The 27,965-nt window shown below is 42.5% G+C and overlaps 1 protein-coding gene across 12 annotated transcripts in view; it reads right to left on the bottom strand.

Moving 5' to 3' along the window:
• Positions 1 to 5,193: 5,193 nt before the first annotated feature.
• JMJD1C (jumonji domain containing 1C) overlaps positions 5,194 to 27,965 on the bottom strand; it is a 159,912-nt gene continuing 137,140 nt past the window's right edge. For 10 of the 12 annotated variants that reach the window (XM_050976564.1, XM_030241494.2, XM_050976567.1 and 7 more), the window contains 16 exons: positions 27,519 to 27,720; positions 25,613 to 25,827; positions 24,514 to 24,666; positions 21,654 to 21,743; positions 20,260 to 20,387; positions 19,865 to 20,078; positions 18,351 to 18,565; positions 17,783 to 18,061; positions 17,236 to 17,404; positions 16,742 to 16,832; positions 16,498 to 16,628; positions 15,277 to 15,399; positions 14,107 to 14,246; positions 11,711 to 11,887; positions 6,430 to 6,561; positions 5,194 to 6,096 (listed from right to left, as the gene is read on the bottom strand). In XM_050976564.1, coding sequence (XP_050832521.1) covers positions 6,007 to 6,096; positions 6,430 to 6,561; positions 11,711 to 11,887; positions 14,107 to 14,246; positions 15,277 to 15,399; positions 16,498 to 16,628; positions 16,742 to 16,832; positions 17,236 to 17,404; positions 17,783 to 18,061; positions 18,351 to 18,565; positions 19,865 to 20,078; positions 20,260 to 20,387; positions 21,654 to 21,743; positions 24,514 to 24,666; positions 25,613 to 25,827; positions 27,519 to 27,720 — 2,549 coding nt within the window. In that variant the 3' untranslated portion in view covers positions 5,194 to 6,006. Of the gene's footprint in view, positions 6,097 to 6,429; positions 6,562 to 11,710; positions 11,888 to 11,914; positions 13,244 to 14,106; positions 14,247 to 15,276; positions 15,400 to 16,497; positions 16,629 to 16,741; positions 16,833 to 17,235; positions 17,405 to 17,782; positions 18,062 to 18,350; positions 18,566 to 19,864; positions 20,079 to 20,259; positions 20,388 to 21,653; positions 21,744 to 24,513; positions 24,667 to 25,612; positions 25,828 to 27,518; positions 27,721 to 27,965 lie in introns of those variants that run through there. The other 2 variants (XM_050976565.1, XM_050976566.1) reach the window with 2 other exon arrangements.

The following is a 27,965-nucleotide window of genomic DNA, read 5'->3' as shown; positions in this document are numbered from 1 at the left end:
AAAGAAAATAGCATGTGCTCACAGGATGGAGATAAAATTATTTAAGCACCACTTCATGCCACTGCTGGAGTGGTAGCTCAGGGCTATTAACTACAAGACAGACATGTCAGTGGTGTCTGCAAATGGCAGCTAGAGGAGAAGGAAGCAATTTTTAGGTCTGTTGAAGTCAGAGTTCTTCAGAGGTGGGAGTGTGGGAATTGCAAGCTCTACCTTCTTGACTTTAAACTGTCCCTTCATGTGTAGCTGCAGAAACAAAACACCAGGTCTGAAAGAAGCTGCTTCTCTGTGGGAAGGATGGCCAAGTAGGGGCAAAACTCCATACGGCCACTTTTCCAAGTGGTGTTAAGACTTCTCTCTCTCCTGCAATGCAAATGTTTGTTTGTTCTTGCAGTCTGCCTACTCAACATGACTGCTGCTGAATCCCAGCTCCACGGGTGTGTTCCACTCTCGTGAGTGATGCTGAATTTTTTAAAGTAAGGAATTCTTCAGTCTGAATCCAGAGCTGAGCAATTACTGAGTGCATTGGAAGAAAGGTAGGTTGTACCAAGAATACTCACCACTAGAGGACAGGTTTTACAAACTCCTAGCAGTAAAGCAAGGGAAATTCTTCTCCCTTGGCTGTCCGCAATTAATTTGTGTCACAACAATTTTAAACTGTTTCAAGTTATTAAACTTGCGAGCGGGGTGTGGCCGGACGCGGTTCCGCGGTGCTCCAGCCGCTGTCCGGGCGTATCCCGCTCCGCCGGCCGCAGCCCCCGGCCGCCACCTGGTGGGAGCCCGGGGCCCGGCTCGGGCCCTGCCGAGCCGCGGGACCTCTTCCCTCTCTGGCCGTGCCCCCGCTTTTTTCACCGCCAAACCGATGGGCTCAATGCCCGGGCCTGGAGAGTAAGGCAGAGGCGTGGTGCGGGAATGCAGCAGGTGACCGCAGTTCAGAGAGCTGTAGCAGCAACAACAAAGCCGTGAGTCACTGGCTGTCCCAGGGATCGTCACCAAAGCCTCCACTGCACACAGAAACATTGCCGGGGTGCTGAGTCTGGGCTGCATTGTTTTATAATGGACAGAGTTAAAGAATCCTGTGGTCCGTTGTTTCAAAGTGTCTCACCAAGAACCAATTTTAAATACACATCCAGACACTGACTTCTATTCATAGACTTTGCTTTAACCACAGAAACCACCCTTGTCTTGGCACACAGAAATACTGGTCCTGTTGAATATTGCCAACATATGCTATGCCGAAAGAAACTGTAATTATCCAATCTCTGGCTGTATCACCACAGAAAGAGAAACCAAAGAAAGGCAACTGGGAAGCCATGTGGAGTCTCCTGAGAATAAACTGTGCAGACTTCACCACTACTAGTTGCTACTTAAAATGATGGCTAAAACCAAAATACTGAAGTATTCGGTTTTACATTTTGCTTTTATTAAAATGGAAAAAAAGGATTTTGTGACTGCTTCCTCTGAGAACATTTTCATGTTCAAGAACTCTGGTAGTGAACTCTTTCCTACTGTCCTCTCAGCAGCAGCTCTTCAGCCATCTGCAGTTCCTGGTGACCTGCTTTCAGTGACAAGAGCAACACCTCATCTAGACTCTCTTTCCCACAAAAGGTTGGATCTTTTGAGACCCCTTACAGTCCAGCTCTGTACATGGAGAAAAACAAATACAGCCACAACAGCTAATAACATCCTGTACTGAGCTGGGCTTAAATAGTAGAAAACAAAGTCAAACTGTTCCACAGCAATCAGAGCAGTGGTGTGGCTGCCACAAGTCAGGTACAGGCTGGAAATTGTTTGCCACACCTTCCTGCCTGAGTATGACGACTGTGGAGCTCAATTGTATAAAAAGTTCATTGTTCCCTAAAGAATCAAGAGCTATGGACATCTTTTCCTCCACCTTCTTTTTCTCTCATGTTTGTTTTACCAGAAGTAATTTCAGCTTACTCAGGGTTTTTGTCTTGTAATCATCTGAAGCGTTCCCTCAGGCCCATTTGCTGCTGGACTTAAGGCATTATTGAGATCAAACAATATGAAATCCTTAGAGCTGTGAAAATACAGGATTTCCTGCCTCAGAGCTACTAAACCCTACTCTCTATTTTCACTAAGGTAGCCGAGACCCAGGGACTGGAAAAAGAAAACAGGCCCCTGGGACAAGTATATAGAGCCTTGGTATGTTTGGAAGCATAACAGCAAAAGTCCTCAGTCCACCACTTACCTTTAGAAGGCCCTTGTTTAAAATGCATCTATTTGCACACAACACATCAGGTTAATCACATCTTCAGTTTGCTATGAGGCAAGATTTTCCTAGCAGCTATTTATAGATGGTGACTTCCTTTTCAAAACCGATGAGAACAAACGAAAAAAATACAGAGGTTCGTTTGTGTGTGCTGCTGACGCCACAGGGCATTTGCTCCTTGGGCAGTTTCCTGAGCCACCCTGCTGAGATGGGAAGAAAAGAACGCGGTGGTGGCCGCTGCATGTAAGGACCGCCCCCAGCCCCGCTGCTCTGCTGCCGGCTGGGGCACACGGAGCATGACAACACCGCGGCGGGACGGAGACACAGCGCTCCAGCCATCAAAGCACGGGTCAAAGCCTGCAAAGCAGGAGCACAGTGCAGAGCTGACACTGTCTGAAGCAAAGCTGGGGGTTAGCAGGGGAAAGCACAGCAGACCAGCTCCAGGAATATCAACAGGGTGAGGTAGCTCATCCAGCACGGATGTGGGGGAGAGCACAAACATCCTGCTCTGGAAAGCAGCAGAACAGGCAAGGGTGGCTGTGGAAGGAAGAAGGAAGGGAAATTCCCAGTTACAGGCACGGGGCAGGGAAGGCTGTCAGCTGTGAGAGCAGAAGAGGGCTTGACAGGATGTCAGGGGAGAGGGTACAAACAAAATTACCACCTACCAAAAAGGTCAGAGAGCATGAGAATGTAGGGCTGATCAGATGGGGGTTGGCCTACACACATAGATCTGAGCAACTCGCATGAAGCTGGAGGAGTAGAATAAATAGATTTGCAAATCAGACTGTTCTAAACCCCTACATCTGACCTCCCTAACAGGGACCACCATTTCCCTGCCAGCAACTCCACCAATTTCTGTTTCTGCTAAATCATAATTGCAGCAGCCATCTGTGCTGAAATACTTCAGGTCATCACAGCCCTTTTTTGTTCTTTGCTAAAAACTTTTATTAGTACCTCTGCAGTCACAACAGGAAAGAAACTGCTGTGGCTGTTTACTGTACAGCAGTGCTGAGGATGGAGATGGTGGTAAGGAGCTGGAAAAGAGGGAAAGAGGGGGTGTGGGGAGCAGGGCTCACAGGTTTGCTGACTCTTGAGGTGTGATCTTTCAAATGACAGGAAAGGAGAAAGAAGGAGGAGTTTCAATGGGGAGCAAAGCAAACAAAGACAGAGCTTGTGCTCAACAGGAAGGTGGCAAAAGATGACACACAGTATTTCATATCCATGTTCTAGCAGCTGACAGCATTCCTGAACTCCAACAGCTTCAGCTGATCTCACTGAATACTTTTGGCTGTATTAAAATAGTTGAGATTGTAGAGCAGAAAATCCCCCAAGAGTCTTTAGCAAAGGAAGATGGGAAAAACATGCCCAGTAACACATCACAGAACATGGAAAATGGTCAAGAGGGAAAAACTAACCTGAGAACAAAACAGCTTCCCACAAACCCCTCTCTGGTGTCAGACATCAGCTGTGAACACCTCTGGTCATGCTCACAGCCACAAGCACACCACCAGCCCCACTTCCTGCTCCCATTTCCTGCAGGGGAGCTTGATTTCCTTGTGACAGAGCCAGAAACCTTAAGGCACTGAGTAAGCAGAATCTGCTACACCAAGTACATAAACAATTTTTTTTTTGGTGTCTTTTAGTGGTATTTGGAGTACCTGTGAACTTCAACAACTTCTGGCATTGTTTAGTCACTCTTCCAGTTTCCTTTAAGGAGAAGATTATCTTCAGCCTGACAGGCAGGTGCCAGGGATCCCTGCCCAGGTGTCTAAGCACTCTGGGGTGGCAGGGGCAGCTGTCAGTGGGGCCCAAGGATGCTACCAAAGCTCAGACCTCGAGGCACAGGTGCTGTCAGCTGTACAGGCACTGGAGAAGAGGTAGAGGAGAAAACCCATGGCTTTGGCCAGGGCAGGCGTGGCAATGTGACACTTTGGGACAGTAACTCAGGGGACACCAAGCCCTGCCCTCCCAGTCAGCTGCAAGACACACCAGCAGGGGGTGAGCAGTGATGGCAGCCCTGCCCCAGGCCCAACAACTGCTCCTGGCTGCAGGAAAAGAACCAAGGGGAATGGGACTCTGCAGCTGGAATGGTAATTTCATACTTATAAGACATGTGAAAAAAAAACCTGAGTCGAAGAAGGAAATACTTAAATATTTACATATCTTGAACTTAAAAAATAAAAGTATGTACAACTAGAGTCCACTTCTCATTAAACAAAGGTACATTGGCACATCTTCCACTTTCAGCCAATGCTCTAATGCTGCAGGGAAGAATAAAGATGATAATGGATAGAACAGAGTACAAAGCTGAGAAGCATTTGCTAAGTGCAGCACCATTAACTCCCTGGTATTTCTCTGCAACTTGACAAATTTCAAGTTTTAAAGCCAACTAAATATTTTGACTTTGGGAATGAGGAATTGCTTTTGCGCTTACTATTTTGAAAGGTGACTTACAGGGGATTTGGGGTTTTTGGTGACCCCAAACCCAGTCAACTACAAACTACAGGAAGCAGTAACCAGGCTCGTTACTGTAACCAGGCTAATTACTATCCCCTTTTGGACACCTCACAAGCTGCCCATTGGCTCTGCCTAGCATTTGATAATCAAAGTATTTGAACAGTTTTAATAATTTAAAGCACACTTCTTGTGAAGCTTTTCAAACTCACTCCAAAACCTAGAATTCTGCTCAATTGCTAACATTTACCATTATTAAATAAAAAAAAAAACATAAAATACATTTTAAAAAACATCCGTTATTTTGTAGTATTACCTGAACGATCAAAGGCAAGTTGTTACGAAATAACCATTCTACAGAAACACCTTTCCCCTTCCCGTGGAGCAGTGCTGATTCCCGAAGGGAAGGGGGCGGGTGGCAGAGGCTCCCGGCAGTGCCGGCTGCGGCCCGCAGGGGGCAGCACTCGGCTGCCCTGGCAGCAGCCGAACAAACAAATCACACCGCGACGTCTGACAAAGTCATTTTAATGGAAAATGTAAAACCCCTTTCAACTTCAATGTACAAAGCATGTGTAACACTTGCACTTTTAACAAATTAAAGCAAGCCAATGTTTTAAAAAAATACATCATTGAATGTATATATGTATATATTTACATAGCATATTAAGTTTAATATTTAAGCTTTAAAAGTTCACATAAATTTTACCAAAATGAGACAATTTTTAAATAAATTACACCTTTTGAAAACGTTTAATTGTACACTGAATAGCTTCAATAAAATACTGAAGTGTCTGTATTTAATATCTACTTTATATACTTTATATTTTACAAAGTTTACAATTATTTGGCAGTAATTTTCAGAATATGACATGACTGCTGTGCGGACTCAGCAAGATCCCAAATGCAGGCAATAGCTGGTGTTTGTGTCCTACTCTCACAGTAACTGTCTCAATGTAGTGAAAAAGATCTGAATTATTTTAGCAAACTGTACAAGTCACATTTACATTTGATCAACAATATAGCATAGAATTTTGTCGTTTTTTCCAAAAATAAATACATCATCTTAAATCTTTGACATTTCACAAACTTCATGTACATTATAATACAGACAGCAGAACGCTGCTCAACTGTTTGCAAGTGGAATATGGAATCACAGTGGCTGTGATATGAAGCTCTACCATTGCAGTGTCATTAACAAGTAAATATGATGACTGTGTTTTCTTGGCACTGATGGTTTGTGAAGCTTAAATTAGTGTGTTTACCGTTCACAGATCAGGTTGAATAACCTCTGGGTGATGCTACCTCCAAAAAGCAGAGTGTGCTCAGTTCTCATCCATATCTTCCATTTCACCTTCGTGAATCTTCAAAGCTCTCACCATTTCTTTAACTGCGTGATACAAGATATTTTTAACCTGCAACAACATGGGACAGATTTCAGTAAGGCCTATGACCTGAGGAACTCTGCAGAGTTTAGGACTGAGCCCTAAGCTTAGCGGATGGAAAAAAGAAAGGCTTCATCAAGCCCGTGCAAAAGGAACAGCTTTATACACAGTTTTAAACGTAATGTGAAATAAAGCCAGCAGCTCAAGGGAGAGTCATTTACAGCCCTGGCATTCATGCTGCTGCTCATTGTTATTCTGTGTGAACAGCAGCAAGGAAGTAGCTCCACGCACTGCTCGGCATTTCAATGAGCCCGAGCACACCCTGCCTTCCCAGCCGCTTCCAGAGAAGCATTCATTTCCTACCTGCAGTTTATCATCATAATTGATTTCTTCCTTTGACAGCCTCAGCTCCTGCGTTAAGTGAAATGACTGTACAAGATGTTCTGGAGACACAAAGTCTTCCGTTACTTGAACGCAGCTGTGAAAATTCTGCACCTATCCAAAATAACAGAAAGAGACCCATCATTAGTATTTGGGGTTATTCTTTGGCCGAGGTACCTGAGGAAAGAGTGGGTCTTGAGATGCCTTAACCACAGCCTTATCGGACTAACGGGCACCCTTACAGGGAGGGAGCAAATATGTGTGTCTGCCTTATCTATGCTGGCTGCTGCCAAAGCACCTCTGAAGGCTGCACAGCTGCCTGTGCTCCAGCATTAATTCCACACTGAGGCCTTGTTCCTCCCTCAGCAGCTGCACTCAGCCTCCCCAGCCCCGCGCAGGTGTGATCTGCCCAGCCCCTGGAGCTGCCCTGCCCTGCAGGACCCTGCTCCTCTGCCACGCACACACTGGAAGCCGGCACGTTCGTGGAAAAGGAACTGCCAGTGGAAATACTTGAAAGAAACAACCATGAACAGTGAAAGGGGGAGACTGAGAAGCAGGGGGAGAAGAGCACTCTTCTTCTTTCTCTGAACATTTCTTCTTATTGACATGAGATAACTACTGAGGAACAGACACCATCTTCTGCTACCCAGCTGTACCTGGAGGACAGGGGAAAGGGAAATTGCTTCCTCATTGTCACCCAACCACCAACTCCATTTCACTCCCTTTGAAACATTTGGGTTTTCACCCCTAAACCCTTACAAATTACACTGTAATTGGAAATTCAGCAGTCAAAACCCTCTTTTCCCCAAACTCCAACAGCTCCTCACTGAAGGCTGTGTAACAGTTTGAATTCCCAAAACCTGGGGGCAGGCAGGCAGAGCTTCAGCTATTCCAGCAAAGACCCATCCCACCCTGCTCAGGACTGATAAGAGATCTATGTATTTTAAAGTGAAACCTAGCAAAATCTAGAGTTTCTAAATACACACTCTGAAAATTCCATTATGGTACCTGACATTCAAAGAAACCACTGGGGTCTACACAGCTGAGGACACAGGACTTAATTTAAAAATTTCTTTCTTCTTCAAAACCCCTGCCCAAGTCTGATTTTACACAGCATCTCCCTCCCTACAGCTGAAATCCCAGCAGGTGACCCCCAGCTCAGCAGTCATGTTGCATATGGGGTTTTTGATGGCTCATCATCATCAAGGACAAAGCAGTGCTGGACCCCCCCTGAGAATTCATCAAAAAAGAACTGATTCTGGACACGAGGTGGGCTTGTTGATGCCACACAATCTGCAAACAGCAGAAAGCCAGGAGTGAGGCAGCAGCTGCCTAAGTGCTAGCATGAGGCTCCCACCAGCACTCAGGGAATTTCCTAGAGCTTGGGGTGAGGCACCTCTGCATTGTGCAGCCAGCAGTTCCAGCCGCCCCCCCCCGACTTCCCACCTCTTTCAAGTCTCTACCTGCCCCTGGTTTCCTTGCCAGCCCATGCAAATCCCACACCATTCACTTTCTCCTCACTAAGACAAGGTTTTACTGACTCCCTATTCCTCCATGTCAGAATAGGAAACGTGTTTCCCTCGGACCTTTAGTTCTGCTGTGCCTGAAGTCCTCTCTCCCTCCCTTCCAGGGCCTGTCTTATCCGTGTGAAAGTTTGTGGGGACAGATTTTACCCGGCTGCTCTGGTGCTTAGCATGGGAATGCCCCGCTGACAGCCCCAGGCAGTTCTATTTATAATATTTATAACACAAGCTGATGCAGTGACACACACATAGAAACGTTTAGCAACGATTCCCCTGAGGTTTGTGGGGCGAGGAGTGCAGCACTCCCACGCCTGTGCCACTTCCAGCTGAACTGAGAACAGCTTCACAGCCGGCCCACGCAGAGCAGGCGTTTCCAGCAAGGCCCCGGAGGTGGCTGCGGTGCTGGAAAAGCCTCAGACTTGGGCAAGGACAGGGAAAGGGGAATGGGCAGGGAAGAAAGGGCCACCCAGCCATCCTGATGGCCACAGGATCAGCCACTTCCTGCAAGGCTGAGCTCCCAGAGCTCTGCATATGCAACGCCCAGACCTTTATCCTACAATCCTTATCGGAACATTGCCAGGATGTCACATTACCTCTGAGCATGTTATTGTACAATACATAATCCTGCTGTTAAATCAAGATAATGCCTCTATAAAAAACAACATTATAATAACTTGTTCCACTATGAACAAGTTTTTCAGGGTGCCTGAACACCACATTTCAATTACTGACTCCAGAATTTCTAGCTTTTTTTCTTTTAGTTAAAATATTTTACCAATTTGGAGCCACCAAGTTAAAACCACAGAGGCAATCCCTTGAGATGTCTATCATACAGCATAACCCACAGTGGAGCAGCAGAAAGAGTGAACCTTTCAAAAGAACAGGACCAACACCCTTTTTTAGCTGGGGAAGTTCCAAGGAGAGCTCAGGGGCTCCCAGTCACAGAGGGAACAAGGCCCAGCCATCAGCAAGGCAGGGACACTGCCGAGCTCCCAACCTGTACAGCCAAGAAGAAAGGAGATGCCCCTCACAGAGCATTCAGGGAAGCATCTGCAGAGGTGACCGTTCCAACACTGCATCTATTTCTGGATTCTCCTTCTGAGAGAGCAATTCCCTCTACAAGAGGAACTGACAAGGCTGCCCTGCCCGTCACAGCTCACAGGAGAGGCTGTCCCTCCCATCCCACCGGGAACAGTCTGACTTTGCCTGCTGCAGTCATCACAAGAAGAATGTGAGTGCTGTCTGCAAGTACACAGGGAGGGGGAGAAAGCTGCGAAGCAAGAGGAATGCTATATGCTGCCATGAAATGTAAAGAATAAGCTTTAAAAAGCCAGACATGAATCCACAGAACCAGGGAGAGGGAGGGGGGGTAGAAAAACAACATACAGAAGAAATACACACAACCTCCTCCATGTTAGGGGCAGTAAATTCTAGACAAGCACGTCAAAAGCAGCAGTGTGCCAACAATCCTAACTGGCTCCAGAACGGAAGAGTCAGAACTACACTTAGGCAGTGACCACAGGCAGCCAGGCTCCCTAGCTCCAGCCCTCAGCCTGATTCCTTCTGCTTCACAACATCACTCATGAACAAATAAAAATGTTAATTTACCACCTAACTTAGCATCAACTCTTACCCAGTTTTAATAATTAAAAGGTTCATAATGTGCATGTAAATCTGAAACACTTAATGTGTAAACTTAACATGGTATGTATTCTTGTGCAGACTTATTTTTCAGTTTTTAAATGTGCTTTGTATCTCTGAAGTGCTGGTGCTGATCCCTAAGGTCAGTATTTACGCATCTCTACAGAGAGCGCTGTGCACATACATGAAAGAACACGATGCTTTTATTTCCTCCTACGTGGCAGATTCACAGGAACTTCTTACTGAAGATGAAAAGGTTCTCAGCTTCACCCACTAAGGTTTAAAAACACCATGTTATTAACTCCTTGGTGCCAGAAGCTACAACATTACCACTTCAAACGCAATCTACAGTTTAAAGCCAAGGAGATAAAGATAAGAGTGGCCTTATTTTTGGTCCTTAAACATATAAAGTACAGGGAAGACTGGAACAGTCCCAGTACTTCATGTTTTATATTCTCTATGCCTTTATATAATGGCACATGCTATATAGAACAGATTTCCCAGTACATTTGTTATTTCCCCTGGGTTCCCTTCCACTCTTCTATTTGGGATATATCTCTCTTGTTTCATGAGATCAGAGTAAGGCTGCTGGAGGATGCAACACATGACTCTGGGAGTGCCAACTTCTTTAGCCTAACAGGAGCCAAGAGCAGCAGCAATGTCAGATGTTCCTCCACATTTGTGAAACAACATCAAGCCCTGAGTCACTGTATTGAGAAGGCAACCTACACCTCCCTAGATCTGGGTCAGCAAGGTCTGTTTGGGGCTGTCTGGGTCTTTCCTGTGCCAGAAAACAAATCCACGCAGACCATCCAGAGCTACATACCACCATGTCCCACCCACACAGTAACTCAGTGGGACAAGGAGGAGCATAGTCCAGGTAAGGCACCAGCTGCTTTCAATGCCCCACAACAGACACAGCCAGAGAGAGAGCAGGGACATGACCCCTGTCATCACTACACCCCCCTCAGTTTTTCACAGAGGAAACCCCACTGCCCTGGCCACAGGGACATGGTGAGCCACTGCTTTCTCTCTGCCACAGCTGGAAGCTAATCTGCAGATTGGAAACCAAACAGCACCTTCTTCAGAAAGGCTTGGCCTCACTTCAACCCTCAGGGAGATCAATGATAGATCTGCAACATCACAATGGTTTACAACCAACTGCAGGGTGGGGATGCTCCTCATTCCTTGACAGTCAACGACCTCATCAGTGGTGCTTGGCAGCTGGCAAGACAGCAAGCCAGCAGGCTCCACCTCCTGCTGAAGCATGAAAGAAGTCTAGAATGGCCTGAAAAAATCTCACCTAAACAACCGAGCTTTCCTCCTCTTTTCACCAAGGAGCAGCAGTTTACTGGCTGTGAGGGGAAAAAAAGGCCTAAAGGCAGTAACAAATTCTTTATGCCAGGGGGCAACTGAGGCTAACACAAATTTGTCCTGCTACTCCAGAACTGCCTCACTGGCAGTATTTTTCTTACCCAACTACAGACTGGGTAAGATCAGCTCAGCTGCTGCAAAGGTGGGATCACTCTTTCTCATAGTAAGAAAAGCTGCTGAAAAGACAATGATGACTTCTGGTGATAGATATACCTTCTGTGTTAAAAGGAACTTAAATGAGGCATGGGAAAAAAACTAAATATCTGTTACAGAAACACCAGAACACCCACTACAATTCTTCTACAGCTAAAGCCCAAAACAATGACACCTGACATCCAGGTGCTTACCATCCATACCTGCTCAAGTTGCTCTCCCTGCCCCTCCTCGATTAGATTAACTGCTGGCTTAGAAGAAGAAAATTACTAACCTGACTGCCATAAACTAGACTCAGTTTGTTTAGAAATTTGCTACAGAAATGAAAAGTGGAAAACAATGGTTAATAATGGTCTGTTCATTTGTAATTTTAAAGAAAAAAAAAAAAACTAATACTTAAGGCATTCCATTTGCTGTATGTTAGTCAGCTACACGAGCAGATGTATCTCATTTTACATTGCTACATGCTGACAGACACTAATAAAAAAATTAAATGTAACTGAGCACAGATGTATCCACGTCTTTGGAAAAAAGTTATTAATCTTGTATGTCTTTAACCTAAGGTACATTACCTGATGAAGCGCTCCTGCTGGCAGAATAATAGCATCACCAAGGAACTGAATAACTGTGCAGGTTTTTACTCCATATTCTTCAAAAAGTCTTTGGCGAAGTTTTTTGTTCACATACCAACTCTGATCACGGATTGGATCGTGCTCTGGTAAAACCTCCAGGCCTTGCTCCTTTGCTATCTGTTAAGTACAGAAAAGATTCCAAATAACTTCCAAAAGAACCAAACCTTTTGCTGATCAATTTTATGTGTGCCCACCGTGCCAAGCAACATCACTCAGTTCCCAATACCAAACAAGAACTCTGGCTAGGGATTCAAAACAACCCTGAAGGATCTGGGAAGTCTCACTGAACTGAAGACACCTGCAACACTCCCACTCCAAAGTGCAGAGCTTTTAAGAACTCAGCTCAATAATCTATTAATAAGCAATATGCTCTCTGTGTGACTTCTTTCATCCAAAAAATAAAATCTGAGCTCAGGAGTTCCTGTGCTGCCAATTCCTCAGGCTTACAACCTTCTTCAGTTTTGACAGACAAGCAACATCATTACCTTAGCTCAAGAAAAAAGCAGCCAATAAAGCCAAAGGTTGTAGTCCTGGGAAACCTGCTCCAGGTGCCTCTGCTTGAGCATAGGGCTGGATAGAAGGGACCTCAAGGGGCCCCCCTTCCACCCTCAGCCACACTGGGATAAGAAGCTGCTTTCCTACCACCCTATGAAGGTATTCAGAAAAAATGATGAACACATAAAAATACTTCCTGACATCAGTAAATGCAATTGCACAACCATTTCTCATCAAGTGAACCACAGGGGAACAAATATTACTCTTAATCAACTGCTACTAAATCAATCCTAGTCACTAAAAAAGAAAAAAGTGATTACGTATGAAGAACACAAACCTAATTCACCTGTCATGAGTCATGAAACAAGTATCTCATTAAAAACATAGAATTTTTTTGCTTTCATTTATTAAATGAATGTAATTATGTGATGCAGAACTTGAAACTCTCCTTGAGTATTATCACCCTTCTAACAAGATACTGAGATTTTATATCTTATCAGCAGCAAAGTGGTCCCAATGAGTACTCATCAATTAATCTTCAATTCAATACTTCCCAAATAACACCACTCCTAAAATACATTGTGGTACACCACTCATTTGGGATATATCAGGGCTAACTGTGTTGGCAAATGACAAACTTCTTCACACAGCATCCTAAATGCTTCTGGTTTAAACCTGTTGCTCAAATAGTTTCACAGCTATTCACTATAGTTTCAAAAGTGCTCTGAGGGAGCATTCAGCATTTCCTCTGTAGGTCCATCTATTCCTTTGCATTCATGACTTTATTCACAACTCTCTTTTTTGAACTGAATATCCACCATCTAATTTATGAGCACCTACTTTTTGAATGAACAAAAAGTCTTGCTGAATAATTCATAATCTCCTAGAATTAGTTTTGTTTTACTTACCAGTGCTCATTTTTCCCCACAGCTCAGCCTGCCAAAGAGCAAATGTTTGAGTCACTGGAAGACAGCTGGCCTGGTACAGAAACACTGCTTTATTGTCAAAGGAAATCTTCACTGCTGAATTCCTTAGGCTTCCCCTGCTCACAGCAGAGCCCTTGGCCTCAAGTTTGTTTATGGACTCCTTTGCTGTAGCCATTTAAAACTCATCTGATTTCTCCTCACAGAAGAAGACAGTAAAGATACCTCCTCCTTCAGTGATAGTTTGGTATTTCTGTGTCTTCTCTCAAGGCCACCTTCCAGAGCACACAAATGTGCCAAGGACAGGGCACAGAAAACTGTTTCCAAAATGGAATCCCTACATTTAGTGCACTGACAGATATTCATCCTAGGGAACAACCTGAAAGGTTCTGATTTGGCTCTAACTGATCACCACACGCCACTGCAGGATGATCTACAACACAGCCAGGCTAACTCTGCTGCCCCTGGGGACCTTCTCCCACTGCTTCCACCTTCACCAAGAGCCCAGCCACGTTCCTGCGTGACTCATGTGACACTGGGTGGTGAGGCCAGGGGATTTTGCATGGGAAAATTCACCAAAAATTCAGCAGCGATAATACAACAATGGACCAGTGACAGAACAACATCATCCCACAAATTATCTTTTGTATTAGAGGAGGGCAAGAGCAGATCTCCATGCCCTCCTAAGCCTTCAGTTACAGGCCACTTGCCACTCTTACAAAGTGAATTTATGTGTTGCATACTTTATTTGTTGGTGGTGCAGCAGGTCAAGTATAGTTTATTTTATGTGCTATAAAGGAAATAATTTTGCCTTCCTCCCTTCTCTAACACTGAGGTGGGGTTTGTGGTTTTTGCCAGCCCCTTTTGATTTACCAATTACTTAGGTGATATTTATAAATTATGTGTAATAAATCTAACCTTTTGCAGAAATTCTCTTATCTTGTCAGCATCTTTGCCAGCATAAATGTGCCACAAAGCACCAGGTAATTCACTTGAATCTTTCAACCGCTTCCTTAAAAGGTCATCCAAATCTTCCTCTTCCAACTTCTTCAAAACACCTAAGGTTCAACAAAAATATTCTTTAAATGTGAGAAGGAGAAAAAAGACAGAAACTAAACATCTTGTTTTCAAATGTCTTGTGTGAGACTGAGCAGATGGAAGTTTGCTAAATAAAACAGAAGCCACCAGGTGATCTTTCTGTTCAGTGTCTGTAACTCATTACTAGAACATGAATGCCGTGGATACCTTAAAAATACATTTAATTTTTGAACTTTTCCATATTTCCTGAATTCCACAGAACACAATCTCCTACCTGAAATAAACAAACAGGGCTGGTACCAAAAAATGAAAAGATGAAAAAGGTGTTTTCCTGCAGTCAGCACAAGCAGTGTATAGCATGCTGTTGTTGCAGTCAGAGCTCTCCCAGGATGCTCAAGTTTGCTGCTATTAACTTCATGCATACACAAGTGAAAACAAAGCAAATGAAAGACAAACCTTACTGCAGCTCTATTAGTCACACCCAAAATCTACATTTGCTGATTACGGAATAAGAGGACAAAAGAAAAAGGGCAAAGAAACAAAACTATATCAGTGATTTAAAGACTGTTTCACATAAGCAATAAACCTCACAGAGACGACTAACATACACCAATTTAAGCTCTCCAGTCTTGAAAAATTACATTACAGCCCAAATTCAATAGAGTAAGCACAATGCATCCAGAAGAAGCAGCATAAACAGACGGTTTGGCAAATACATCATCCTGACATAATTGTTAGAACCAGCACAGCTTCCAGAGAAAATCCTTCACCCTGCACTTTCATTAGCTATGCCAGTCTCAGCACAGCAATGGTGCATCAATTACATGTAATGGCAAAAAAAGTGGAAAGAGCTTGAAATACCATTTCATAATTCATGAACTGCACTGTATTTTACACAGAAGTAATGTGTGTGCAAACCCTTGGAACTAACAATCACCCAGCTGTAAGCAAGTTCTTATGGATCTGCCTTCCAAAGAACAGTGCCAATTTTAGAAGGGGCACAACATTCAGTACATCTACACCTCTTACAGTGAGTGAGATTCACATTACCTGATTTGGAAAGTACTCCATTTCCTTTGGCTATGCCAACATAAACAAGGATGTTCACGACATCAGAAACTTCAATATGGAGATTTGTGGTTCCTATGTCATGGTCTTTAGTAGCAGCCACACCTATGTTACAAGATAAAATTAAGATTTGTTTGTATTGCATATTCAAATCAGAACATGTAACAACAGTGAAGAAATTTCTGAAGTACACTTGGCATCACTGAGATAGACAAATGAAAAACATGTTTTTGGTTTACCTGCTAAATAAAAAAACATTACTTTTTAACAGAGTCCTTGTGATTCTCTCTTAGCCCAGGTACCTGTCCCTACACAGCATCTGTGTCAGAACAAAACGTTTCAGCAGAACAGTCAGAGACATTTCCTGACCACTATGTTCCATTCCTCTTCAACCCTTCAGGTTGTTCAGTGCAGAATACAGGTATAATGAATACACAAGGTTATCAAATCTGTCACTTTTATGTCTGGCTGTAAGAGTGTCCTTAATCAAAATTATGCCCAAAGAGGAAAATTAATTTAGGTTTTAAGAAGAGGAAACGAACATTTTTAAGTCAAAAGGACATTCTGGAACACAGCCTTAGAGCAGTATTACCTCAGAGTGGCATCAATGACTCAGTTCTCAGACCCATGCCATTACCACTATGGTTAATATGCCTCTTTCACAGGATATTTGGAGAACTTTTAAAACCAAAGCCATTGTGTCACAAATTACTACTCATTTCTTGCCCTATTACAACAATTTGTAAAACAGAACTGAACAAAATTCTTTGCAAAAGAAAGAGCAGACAGAAAGTGTCTGAGGGAATTAACCTTTTCTAAACAGGTTTTGAGTGTACAGCTCACAAAGTAAATTATGAGAAATTATGAGATTAATTTATGATCAGAACACCATGATGTTTCATGAAGTATTTTGTCAAAACAGCATTACTAAAGACAGGTTCTATCACTGTGTAGAAGCATGTAACCATTTATATGCTTCAGAATACTATAATAGCATAAGAAAAGATGGAAAGAAATGGAGAAACAAACAGACTCATGGCCCAGGTGCAGGTACTGTTAAAGACCCAGTCAGTCAGTATTTCCCCTACATTCAGTGAACAATTATTCCTCAAGAAAGCTCAGCTTTCTGTCAAGCATGGCAATGTGTGCTGTTGTGTAAGTTTAAGGGAAGAGGTAACAGCTGCATGTACAGGGCACACTCACCATATGCACTGCACAGTCTGGGTCCCAAATCCGGACGGACAAAAAATCCCGGCAGATGAGAAGCCAAGTTTAGTTTTCCTTCTGGACTACAATATTCAGGCAAGGGTAAACTTTTTAGTAAGTCCTCATATCTGGAGGAGAAAAGAAAAAAAGAATATAATTGAATTTGTTCCGTTACATAGAAAGAGAAAATAAAGTAATTTCAAGACAGACTGAAGAACATAGAATATTAAACTCAAAATACCTTGCTGGCATCATGGTCTTGAAATCTTCACCAGAAGGCCAGTCTTTCAGTTTTAGAAGAGCTGTTTCACCATTTTTTACTTTCTGCCGTTCTGTAAGTAAGAGAAATAACTAAAAACTAATGTACTGTAGGCATTTCACTTTATTCAACTAAAATACAAACATTATCCCTAAACCTGGAATCAAAATTTCATGCATAAACTGGAGACAGCTGATTTCAAGACTCAAGAATGACAGAAACCAAACTCAGCTAGTTAAGAAAGAAGGACATTTGTCCAGTTTCTTAGTCAGACCTAGCTAGTATACTAGTGCATCCTTAATTCTGCAGAGATACAAAATGCAAGTTTCCATCACATTCTCTGGAAACAGATTACCTAGAGCTTTCTTTTTAAAGTTTCTTGAAAGCCACAAGATCCATAATGATAATTTTTAACTGCAGTTTCTAACACTGATCATGTTCAGAATCAATACCATTATACATTTTAAGGAACGTACTTGAAACATCTTCAAAGCCATCCCAGAACTCCTTGACATTGGTGTTTGAAATGATACTGTCCTTGCAATTCAAGATATCTGCTTGCTGGTTTCCAAAATCCAGACTGATGGACTCAGCTTTCCACAGGCTGAAGTTCATTTTCTTATGCATTCCGGACACCAAAACAGGCTGTAAAGAGTAAAATAAAATAAATTTCTAAAAATGAGTACTTATCCTTTCACAAGCAGACAAAGTCTTTAACTGAACTGGAATACAAATGTGTCTGGAATGCATATGGAAGACCTTGGCCTTACTGAGATATAAACACTTCTCCAACAGCACACATAGGTGCCACCCCTTTCTGGAATCTGAAACTCCACAAAAGAAATATCTTGTTTATTATAACTGGTTAAGTTTAACTACACAAGGTTCATCTTTGGGCTATACCTGACAACCTGTTTTTACCCCCAGTTTCAAACATGGAGTTAGGCATTTTTGTCCTTTAATACACAACTCCCCAGAGCTCATGCTGCTGTCACTTAACTAACCAACCTTCTCAATACCTACCCTTCCTTGTTTCCAGCACTCTTTGAAGAGTTTCCAGTTGTTGGTGTTTTTATGATCTCTGAGCCACAGAACATGCTTGTCACAGATCCACGAATACGGGATATCACTGTACCGTTTACTGCAGTCATCCTGAATACTTTTTTTATCATCCTTTGGCTCCTCTTTTATTTCAGATTTTACATTTATCTTTGGTGCTCTATTTGGTGGAATCTTGTTTTCTACTACTGAAGCAATTATATCATCAAGAATGTTTGGCATAGTCCTTCCACTCTTGCCACTCTGTTAGAAAACAAATGCATGCTTAAACAATGTAAAAGCAACTTAATGCAATTCCTTTTGAAAGAGAGTAACATTTCTGATATTTCTGATACAATTGATAATTGTATCAATTATCATCATATATAAAAACAAATAAAATGCTAATGTGTGTGCGTGCATATGAAGTTTTAATTATGAATGAGTATTTAAAGCAATACACCTATCAAACTGCTCTAACTGTAATGTGCCAGAACAGATTGATAGAGATTTTCAAATCCCAAGAAAAAAACTGCATCTTGTAAACACTTACTGCTGTTCCTGTAGAGTACACTGGAGCAAAAGCAATGCCAGCATCAGTAGAGCCCAGACGCAGTTTGCCTGCTGTTGTAGTCAACAGATCTCGTAAGGTTGAGCCCTGCTCGTTGTTCTGGGATGCAGGAGGAGAACTTTTACAGTTTGGGGACTCCAAATTATCCTGGTCCTTCCCTTCCTTCGAATGTTTTCCAGAAGTACATTCTTTGTTCTCTAAAATGAAAATAATTATTGCAAGTTTATACTGTTGTTGTAACATGGTGCACACATAAACAGCACTGCTACCCTGCACTTCCTAGTGGTGGTAACAGACTGTGCAGCACTAGTGCTTTATTCACCTGGAAACACACTAGAGGATGAACTACATCCTTCAAAACACAGTCAACAAACAATGTGACCAAGCAAAGGCCTCCCTCAGCATCTCAGACCTGCAGCTGAGTGAGTGCCTGTCCTGAGTGAGACACACTGTAGCTGGAAATACTCCCACAGCACACAGGCATTCCACCAGCGATTTTCTGTTGATGGATTCTGATGCCACCAGGGAAGAGAAAAGAACATTTGTCTTTTCTTTTTATGAACAGCAAATGACATTTTTTTTTATTAATTCAATTACAGAATCACACAGAATCACTAGCTTAGAAGAGACCTTTAAGATCAAGTCCAATCCATGACCTAACACCACCTCAACTAAACCCTGGCACCCAGTGCCACATCCAATCTTTCTTTAAACACATCCAGGGATGGTGACTGCATCACCTCCCTGGGGAGACCATTCCAGAACTTTATCACTCTTCGTGTAAAACATTTTTTCCTGATATCCAGCCTATATTTCTCTTGGTGCAGCTTGAGACTGCATCCTCTAGATCTGTCAGTGCTGCCTGGAGAAAGAGCCCAACCCCACCTGAGCACAGCCACCTTTCAGGAGCTGTAGAGAGTGATAAGGTCACCCCCAAGTTTCCTTTTCTCCAGGCTGAGCACCCCCAGCTCCCTCAGTGGTTCCTCACAGGGTTTGTGTTCCCAGCCCCTCACCAGCCTCGTTGCCTCCTCTGGACGCGCTCCAGCGTCTCAATGTCCTTCCCAACCTGAGGGGCCAGAGCTGGACACAGCACTCCAGGTGTGGCCTCACCAGGGCCAGGTACGGGGGCAGAATGACTTCCCTGCTCCGGCGGGCCACACCATTCCTGAGCCAGGCCGGGAGCCATTGGCCTTCTTGGCCACCTGGGCACTCTGCTGGCTCATGGTCAGTCGGCTGTGCACCAGCACACACAGGTCCCTTTCTGCCTGGGCACTGTCCAGCCACTCTGTCCCCAGCCAAAATGCAGGACTCAGAACTTGGACTTGTTCAACTTCATCCTTCTGGACTCTGCCCATCCATCCAACCATTCCAAGACTCCCTGCAGAGCCCTTCTACCTTCCAGCAGATCAACACAAACTTCCAGCTTGGTGTTGTCTGAAAGGTACCAGCAGTGCCCACAAAGTCACAGATATGACGTGACAATTTCAAACAGATACCTTTTTTTTCTTCTCTGGCTTTCTGCTCTGCAAGATCAGCCAGCCAATGCAGTGGGGACTGGGATTCAGGCGGTGTTAACTTGCTGTCTGTGCTCACATCACTCCTTGGACTTGTGTTACCATTTGTCTCAGACTTTTGAGGAGTATTCTGCTGTTGAGACTCAGGCATACACAGAGAAATTTTATTACTGTGGTTAAGGACATTCTGCAAAACCTGTAAAGAACAAATTTATTTTTAACTACATAGCTTCACTTCAACAGATCTCAAAGACATGGCCAGCATTTAATCCCCACAGATGCAAACTAAAATGCAACTGGTACTATTCAAACACAAAAATCCACCAGGATCAGAGCACTTGAACAAGATACGATACATACACACATTTTAGACTCACCTGAGACACACCATTCATTGCAGGGAGCTTGCCAGCTTGTGTGTTCTGCTTGGTGGTGCACTGACAATGGGATTTAATTTCAAATTTTTCTCTAATATTGTGCATAGCATCTAAAAGATCTGTCAAAACTAAAGACAATTAAGGAGAAAAACATTATTAGCTGTCAATCATTGTGACCCTCTTTACAACGTACATGATGTTTTAAACTATTAAAAATCCTGAATAAACTACTCAAAACTACTCCAAAATGACTGCCCAGTTTAAGCTTGTGCAGAAAGATAATCAATTAAATAATTGCACACTACTCTTCTGAATAATCTGAGCTTTAGTCTGCATTCCCATTGCATGGCACATACCAAGCAAGCCAGTAATTATTTACTTCTCATTGTTTAATGGGTATATCATTGTTTCATTCAATAAAACAATCAGCTACAGACTGAAGTGAGCCATGTCTTGACAAAAAAAAAATCAGTATGTGAGCATGTAAATGAAGGCTGTTTGGTAATGGGCATGCACAGAAGAACAAAACTGAGGTTAAGTAGGCAGTCTTCATTGTGATGTTTCCAGATGAGTGGTTCACTTTCACAATTTAAAATTCAAACCAGTTTCAGTCTAGAACCTGTTCTGGGAAATGTCACAATTTGAATTGGTTATGGAATCTACCCAACCTTCACTTCTACCTGAAAAAACATGCAACAACTCATGGAATAATGGCTTGGTTCTGTATTTTCAGCTTAAAATACCCTGGGAATTTACTTAGTACGTTTAAGGGCACATTTCAGTTTTCTATTTTCTGGTCTGTATCAATGCTGACAGAAATTTTGTGCTAACAACCACTACACCACACCCAAAGGCACTACTTCAGAGAACTTACTTGAATGTAAGCAGAAATCTGAATCTAGCTGGGTTTATGATTCCTGCTTAGTTTTTCAATTATAATGAGCTCATTCATCTGAACCAAAACCTTTCTTTTCTTTTTTGGGTAAGGGACAGACAATAGTGAAAAACAAATCCCCAAAAATCCTTTTCCTCAGTGGTATTATTATTTAAACATCTTCTTTTAACAGCAAAGGTCAGATTTTTTTAAATACATTCTGATTGTTTTATTCTGCTCTGAAAAGGTACAAATCAGTCACAAAAAAGGCCCTCCACTTCTTCACTGCCTGTCCCCAAAACCGCTTTACACATCTGTCAGCACACTCCTCTTACTCTCATCATCACCATCTGTGTCCAGGGCTGGTAACTGCCTGGAGGCATTTGCCTTCTTGCAACGATTTAACCCAGTTCCCAGGTTTTTAAATGGAAAATGAGAAGTTTCAAGAAACAACTCTGGCCCTGCTTCACAGAAACACCTGGGGAAAAAGCAGCTTCTGCTTGTTTGCATATGGTCTTACCAGAGCCTGGAATAATCTGTGTTGGCATCAGGTGCTTGTGATCATGAGGCTGTCCCTTCACACACTTCATCCAGGCGTACAACTCCTTATCTGCAAAACAGGATTGCCAATGTTTTACTTCCCTTATGTTGCACACACACAGACAGAGCTAAGGCCTTTCAGACTGGCTTTGGTTAGAAACATTTCTCTGCACATACAGGCTTTCTGTCCAGGCATCTAATGTGACAAGGACTTGCATAGAACAGCTACTTTTCACATAAATGAAAAGAGTTTAACAATACTGAAATCTGACCTAGCTGCATCTGTAACACAGGCCCTTTCCAATTACCTCCAAATTTCAAAGTGTATTCCCTTTATCACATTTAGTGAGTTGCCAATTTAACATAGGCTGAAATCCTTTACAGTTGCTATTAAGGCCATGAGCCTCCCTTGATGAGTCCTGCCATGGAAAAAAGACATAATTAGGCTGTGATTGTATGGTTCATCTAATTTGGCACAATCTACACTCCAACTGGAAGTGTCTGTCTTCAACTGGAGTTCCCCAGAGAAGGCAAAAAGATGAACTTCTAACCAAGTCATCTCTCTGATTCAGCTACAGCAGTGATACTGGTGGCAGAAAGTAGAGGGAAGTTTCATCATGGATTTATAGCACATTAAAGCAACCATGAAACTTCAAGTCTCTGTGTACTGGCTGAAAATCACTGGTGCCAGCAGAAAGGGCCTAACTGGTAGGAGATGTGTTCTAAAAAGTTTAAGGAAGACTCTCCTGAAATGTGTAATGTAAAAAAAATCACACAAGAAGAATGAGAGCAAAAAAAGTCTGGCAAAGCAACTGGTCACCAACCTGCTATGATTTTGGGGCAGAAAGTACACAATTTCTCTCTCCATCCCCAGTCCTATTAACTAAATTGCTAATTTTAAGAAATTTTTCCAAGGCTTTTACCAGTTTGCAGACTCCAGCAATTTAAACTAAGGAACACAACACAGGAACCATTTAACAAATTTAAGGTATTTTTCTACACTGTAGTAGGTACACAATGTTTCAAATGTTCCTTCAGGTAAGTATTAAATTTATAAGCTATTCAGTAGTTTTTGTAGCACCTAAAACGTCTGAATATCCAACTGGTCACAGACATTAGGAAATCAAGACAACACAGCAGTATGTACCTACCTAATCTATTTTGTCACAGAAAAGTCATAAAATGGCATCCCACTTGATGGTGCCATAAACTGTCTGAAGGTAACAATATTGCATATTCACTCACTCATGTAGTAAAGTGATAAGAGAAGTCATTGATAAGTATCTGAATCTGGAATATGTAAACCTCTAACATTCCTGCTGAAGCAGGGGAAAACCAGGGGATTCTCTGTTACATTCAGCAACTGTAAAAACAACTACTGGTTCCAGGAAAAATGGTGTAATATAAAGTCCTATTATACAGAGATGGGTGGGTGGTTCTGAACGTTTTTTAAGAGAGTACCAAAGAAGCAACACAGTTTACATGAACCCTACAGCATCATTAGAAATTAATCTGCAGCGAGGGAAGGTGCCCTACTTCTGCTTTCACACGTAAAACTGCAATCAACAGAAAGGATAAAGTCCTCCCTGTAAGAAAACTGAAGAGAAGCCTCCTTCTTTATACTGCTTGTTCCAACTTCTAAGACATTTTGCTAAAACTTTCCTGGCTGGTTAACACATACTATAAAAAGCCTCCGACTGTGTGTTCCCACCAGGGTAAATAATGTTTGGCGAGGGTCCCAAGCCACGTCAGATGGATGCACACACATGCGCACACCCCGACTGCAGCCCCTGAGGAGCTGCTGAAGCTGCCTCCAGCACTAAAGCACTAACAACTGTTCTCAGTGCAGGAAAATACTGACATTAGCTCCCTAAAAACTTCAGTGTAGGAGGCCTGTCACTGCAAGCCAGGGACAAAGTGGGTGAGACTCTCCATTTGGCAAAGCCTTGCCACCTAACAGTTAAGCTTTATTTTACTAACATTTCACATCTGTGACATTACAGGCTATGACAAACATGGAACTGCTTTTCAAAACAGCATTATCCTTGAATCAGTTCCTGGCACAGTGTCTGACCACAGAACTGTGCCAGGGCACAATGCCTGCCTCCCAGGGAAGGCAGAGCATTCCACCAAGCAGCCTGCACTCCAGTGTCACAGCTGAGGGCTCCAAGCCCAAATCAATCCTCCAAGTTATTCTTCCTTTCAACTGCAACCCAGCTGGGTCACCCAGAATTCAGAGGTTTGCAAGTCAGTCCTGTTATACTTCTCTCTCTCCAAACTAAAGCAGACATTTCCATTAGAGCAGAGGATAAACCACATATATGTGTAGGCTTATGGATTGTGAAACTTCCATTAACATTAATTTTAAATACTATCTGAAGTATTTTTCTCTATTTCTTTCTTTCTTATGATAAAACTATAAAATAGGATGTTACATCAGTATGACAAGCCACTTCTGAGGGGTAGACTCCAGAAAGCATTTAAATCAAGGCAAGTCTTAACTGCAATGAGTTACCATAAACAGGGAGGTGTGACTGAGCACCAGTCTCAACCAAAGAACAAGATTTAACCTTGAGGGTCAAGGCAAAGCAATCCACGCAAAAAGACTGAAATGTGGACAAAGAGCTAAAATAGCCCCCACAGTAGTTGCTTTTTGAATGACTGATTCTGTGTCTAGTGGCAAAAAATGGAGGGAAAAAAGATGCAAGAAAATCCAAAAATCCAATACATACAAGAAGTAATTTAACACTTTACAGAAAGACAGTTCTAGGGAATCAGCAGCTCTGCAGCAAATGAGAATAAACAGCCTATACAGTACTCCAGTTCATAAAAAAACTGACCTCTAGAACTTTTCCTTTCCTTTGCTTTGTAACAATCTAGGCAGACCACAAATCCACATTTTTGGCAGACCCAATGAATGTTAAATAATGTGGCTTCACATGCATCACACATCTCACGGACTCCTCTCACTGCTCTCTTCCATGCAATTTTGGCTGAAATACAAAATAAGCAGAATAAAAGGACTGAAATTTAAATGCAAAGCACAGAATGAACAGTCTTTATAGATGAAGCATTCATAAGTTTCCCCCCAGACACAACTGGGTTTTGGGGGAGGAAAGTGATCCTTCATGAACAGGCCATCAAGAGCTGCCCTCTTAGTTCCATTACACAGCATCCCCTTCAATGCTACCTATTATCAACACATTATAAAGAAATAAGGCATTCAGAAAACACAGACTGAAGTAATACAGAAAATATATTGCTGCAAGCATGAAGAACTTTTTCAGCATACACTTTTAACCCATGCATTCATGAGGGTTTTGCACCTGACTGCCCACAGGACATGTCTGATCTAAAGGGCAGCCAAACCAGTGAGCTGGACAGTTGAAGCTGGCAGAAGGGGAGGGAGGTGCCTGTTCAGGAGACCTGGCTAGTATGTCTTTTCTGCTCCACTTCCTCCTCATACAGCCTGGAATTAGCAGAGCCACCAGCCTGTGCCCATCTGCTGCGGGCCAGAAGGATGGAGGGTTGCTTTGGTGAGGAGGTGACAGTGCTAGCACATGCTCTGCAGGGCCTAGGCTGCTCCACTCCTCTCCTCTGCTCTGGGAAGGAGACACATCAGAAACACCATTTGCTGGCAGCAGTCAGTACCTGGCTCACCACAGGCCTTGGCTGGGAGCTGGCTGCTCTGGCTGGAGGGCTGGCAGCCAAGCTGGCAGTGGAGGCTACTCCAAACCCAACAGGAGCCTGGCCCTGGCACAGCCACCAGCACAGGGAGGGGATCGGGCTGGCCCACTGAGGAAGGAACCCTTCCCAGCATGTCCTCCCACCAAACAGCCTAGGAAAATCCAACAGCCAGGGGAAGAGAGCTGCACAAAGGGAAGCAATGGTCATCCAAGAAAAACTGCAGAACACTGGAGAGCTCTGAGGGCTCCTTACCGTCTTTTTTCACCCAGGACATGGCTGTTTTCTCAGAGGTTACCAACTGACAAAATTTATCCCCAATGATATCTAGAATGTATTTAGAAGTTTCTAGGTCCAGTTCATCATCTTCATAGTTTTCATGTGTCCATAAACTCAGTGCTTCATCATCATATTGATCAGGAGAGGAGAAACCATCTATCCTAACCACTCCATTCTTACTAAAAGACAACCTAAAAAATGAAAACAGATAGTTTGACTGCATGTATCATTATACTCTGTGACTTCTAATTTACTGGCTGCTTATATCTTACAACACAGAAGTTTTCTTTTCACCTTATCATCTTAAATCCTTTTCAAAATTTTAAAATAAATCCTACCGATGAAAATAGTTTTAAAAGGATAAATAAGGAAGCATGAAAACTAAAACTAACCTTTTAGGAACTTTTTTCCATTCCATTCACTCTTTCCCTTCCTCTAGCATTTATTACTCCTTTAAAATTGGAGACAGAAGAATTTTCTCTTTCTATTTTATTTTGGTCAAAGTTTGGTTCCACCCACCTTCACTCCTCACTTTCAATTTTCAGAATGTCTGTGACAGCAGACATTGACTTATATTGACTCACTTAGACTTACATTTTATAGATTTTTGTACCCCACTGCTCTTGTACTGAGAAAACATGGGCTCAAATACTACATTTCAATTTTTCTAGGCAGAACAAATCACCAACAGAAGTTAACGGTTTTTTATCCACTAAACTCTGACCTTTCAAAGGCTTTCCTGTAACCCTACCCAGGGCTATTCTACTAACACTGGCTATACTTAGCCTATTTTTATTTTTAAGTGGCAAAAATTAATCATTCCATCTTATCTGAAACAGGTAAGTCATTATACAGATGTGATTATCACAGTTAAGGAATTTATGGCATCGAGACAGTCCTGAATTTACAAGTATCAATAATAACATTTTGATTTTATTCAAATGAACAAGATCAAATTATCAACTTTCAGCTTCCAAAACAACAATTTCCAAAAGAAGTGTAAACTTCTTTTGCAATTCAAGCCCTACTATCTAAACACAATGAAAATAATTAAACTGCTGTAAAATTTACCACAATATAATAAAAACAATCCATACTGTTTTTTTAAAATACTGGCAAACCTTTTGTTCTCTCTTTTATACCGGGGGAAGAAAATGAACCAAAATTCCAACTTTGCCAAATGTGGAAGCAAATATTCTTACAGAGAAGGTATTCAGAGTCCAACCTTGAAATGATTCCTATAGATCTACCAAGTCTTGTAACTGAAGATTTATTATAAAAAATTAAACCCATTTAGGGAACAGTTTTTTGTCAAAAACAAGTTGGACTGACAGCAGAATCCATACACAAATTGAAGCTGCTTTATCCTTTCTTGGAGCTTCCTGAACCCCAGGAAATTTTCTTCCTTGTGAGTTTTCCTTGATGGGCCATTAATTCCAAAAAAAGGAGGTCACAACTCCTCTCTGTCCTCAGAAAACTCCCAGAAAACCCTGAGCAACATTCCCACCACATACTGGCATAAGAACAATTACAAGTAAGTGCAACTCTGCGGTTGTACAACTTGTCCAGAAAAACTGAAGCTTGCCTTTTGAAAATCCCACTTCAAATGTCAGACACCTGTGTAATGGTGATGTGCTGTATTTTCTGCTTGCCTAAGGTACAGCAGGCAGATGTTCTGATGTCTTTGCTATGAAGCTTTTAAAGAGCAGTGAAGTCAATCCACAAAAGAAATGCAAATGTAAATACTGTTAAAATAGATGCTGTCTTTTATCGGGTAGACTGAGCCAGAAAAATCAGACATGCTTTCAAGTATGCCAGTCCTTTGTCAATATTATTTTTAAAAGCTGAAGCACCACATTGCCAGGAAATCAGGTACACTTACCGCCGAAAGTAGTAAAATCTACAAAATACTGGGGAATGAGTTGGTTCTTCTCCTTTCTTACTTCTTATTAACCTACATTCTCTGCATTTTTGCAAATTTGGTCCTATTTCAGAACAAGAATCATCCTGCAAAAAGGACTCTCCCGTTTGCTTCAGCTTCTTTACTTTGCGCCAGTCCTTTAACACTGAGCGAGGTATACCAGCTGCAAAAGGAAGGACAGTTTCAGATGAGGTACTGGCACTGCTTCCTCACTCATCACAGTCAAGATAGTCAGAGTTCAACTTTTTTTTCTGGTACATTTGTTACCTGCATAACGTATTTCATTTTTACTTCCACCTGCCTGCCTGTCAGGACCGAAGTTAAAAAGCAAAGGCAGCAATAAAACTTACACAGGCAGGAACACACTTAAGTAACTGCTAAGCTCCCAAGTCACTACATTTTTCCTTA

The sequence above is a fragment of the Serinus canaria genome, chromosome 6 (genome assembly GCF_022539315.1).
Source record: "Serinus canaria isolate serCan28SL12 chromosome 6, serCan2020, whole genome shotgun sequence".
NCBI lineage: Eukaryota > Metazoa > Chordata > Aves > Passeriformes > Fringillidae > Serinus > Serinus canaria.
The sequence above is the reverse complement of the archived record's forward strand: the minus strand, read 5'-3'. Positions and strand labels throughout refer to the sequence as shown.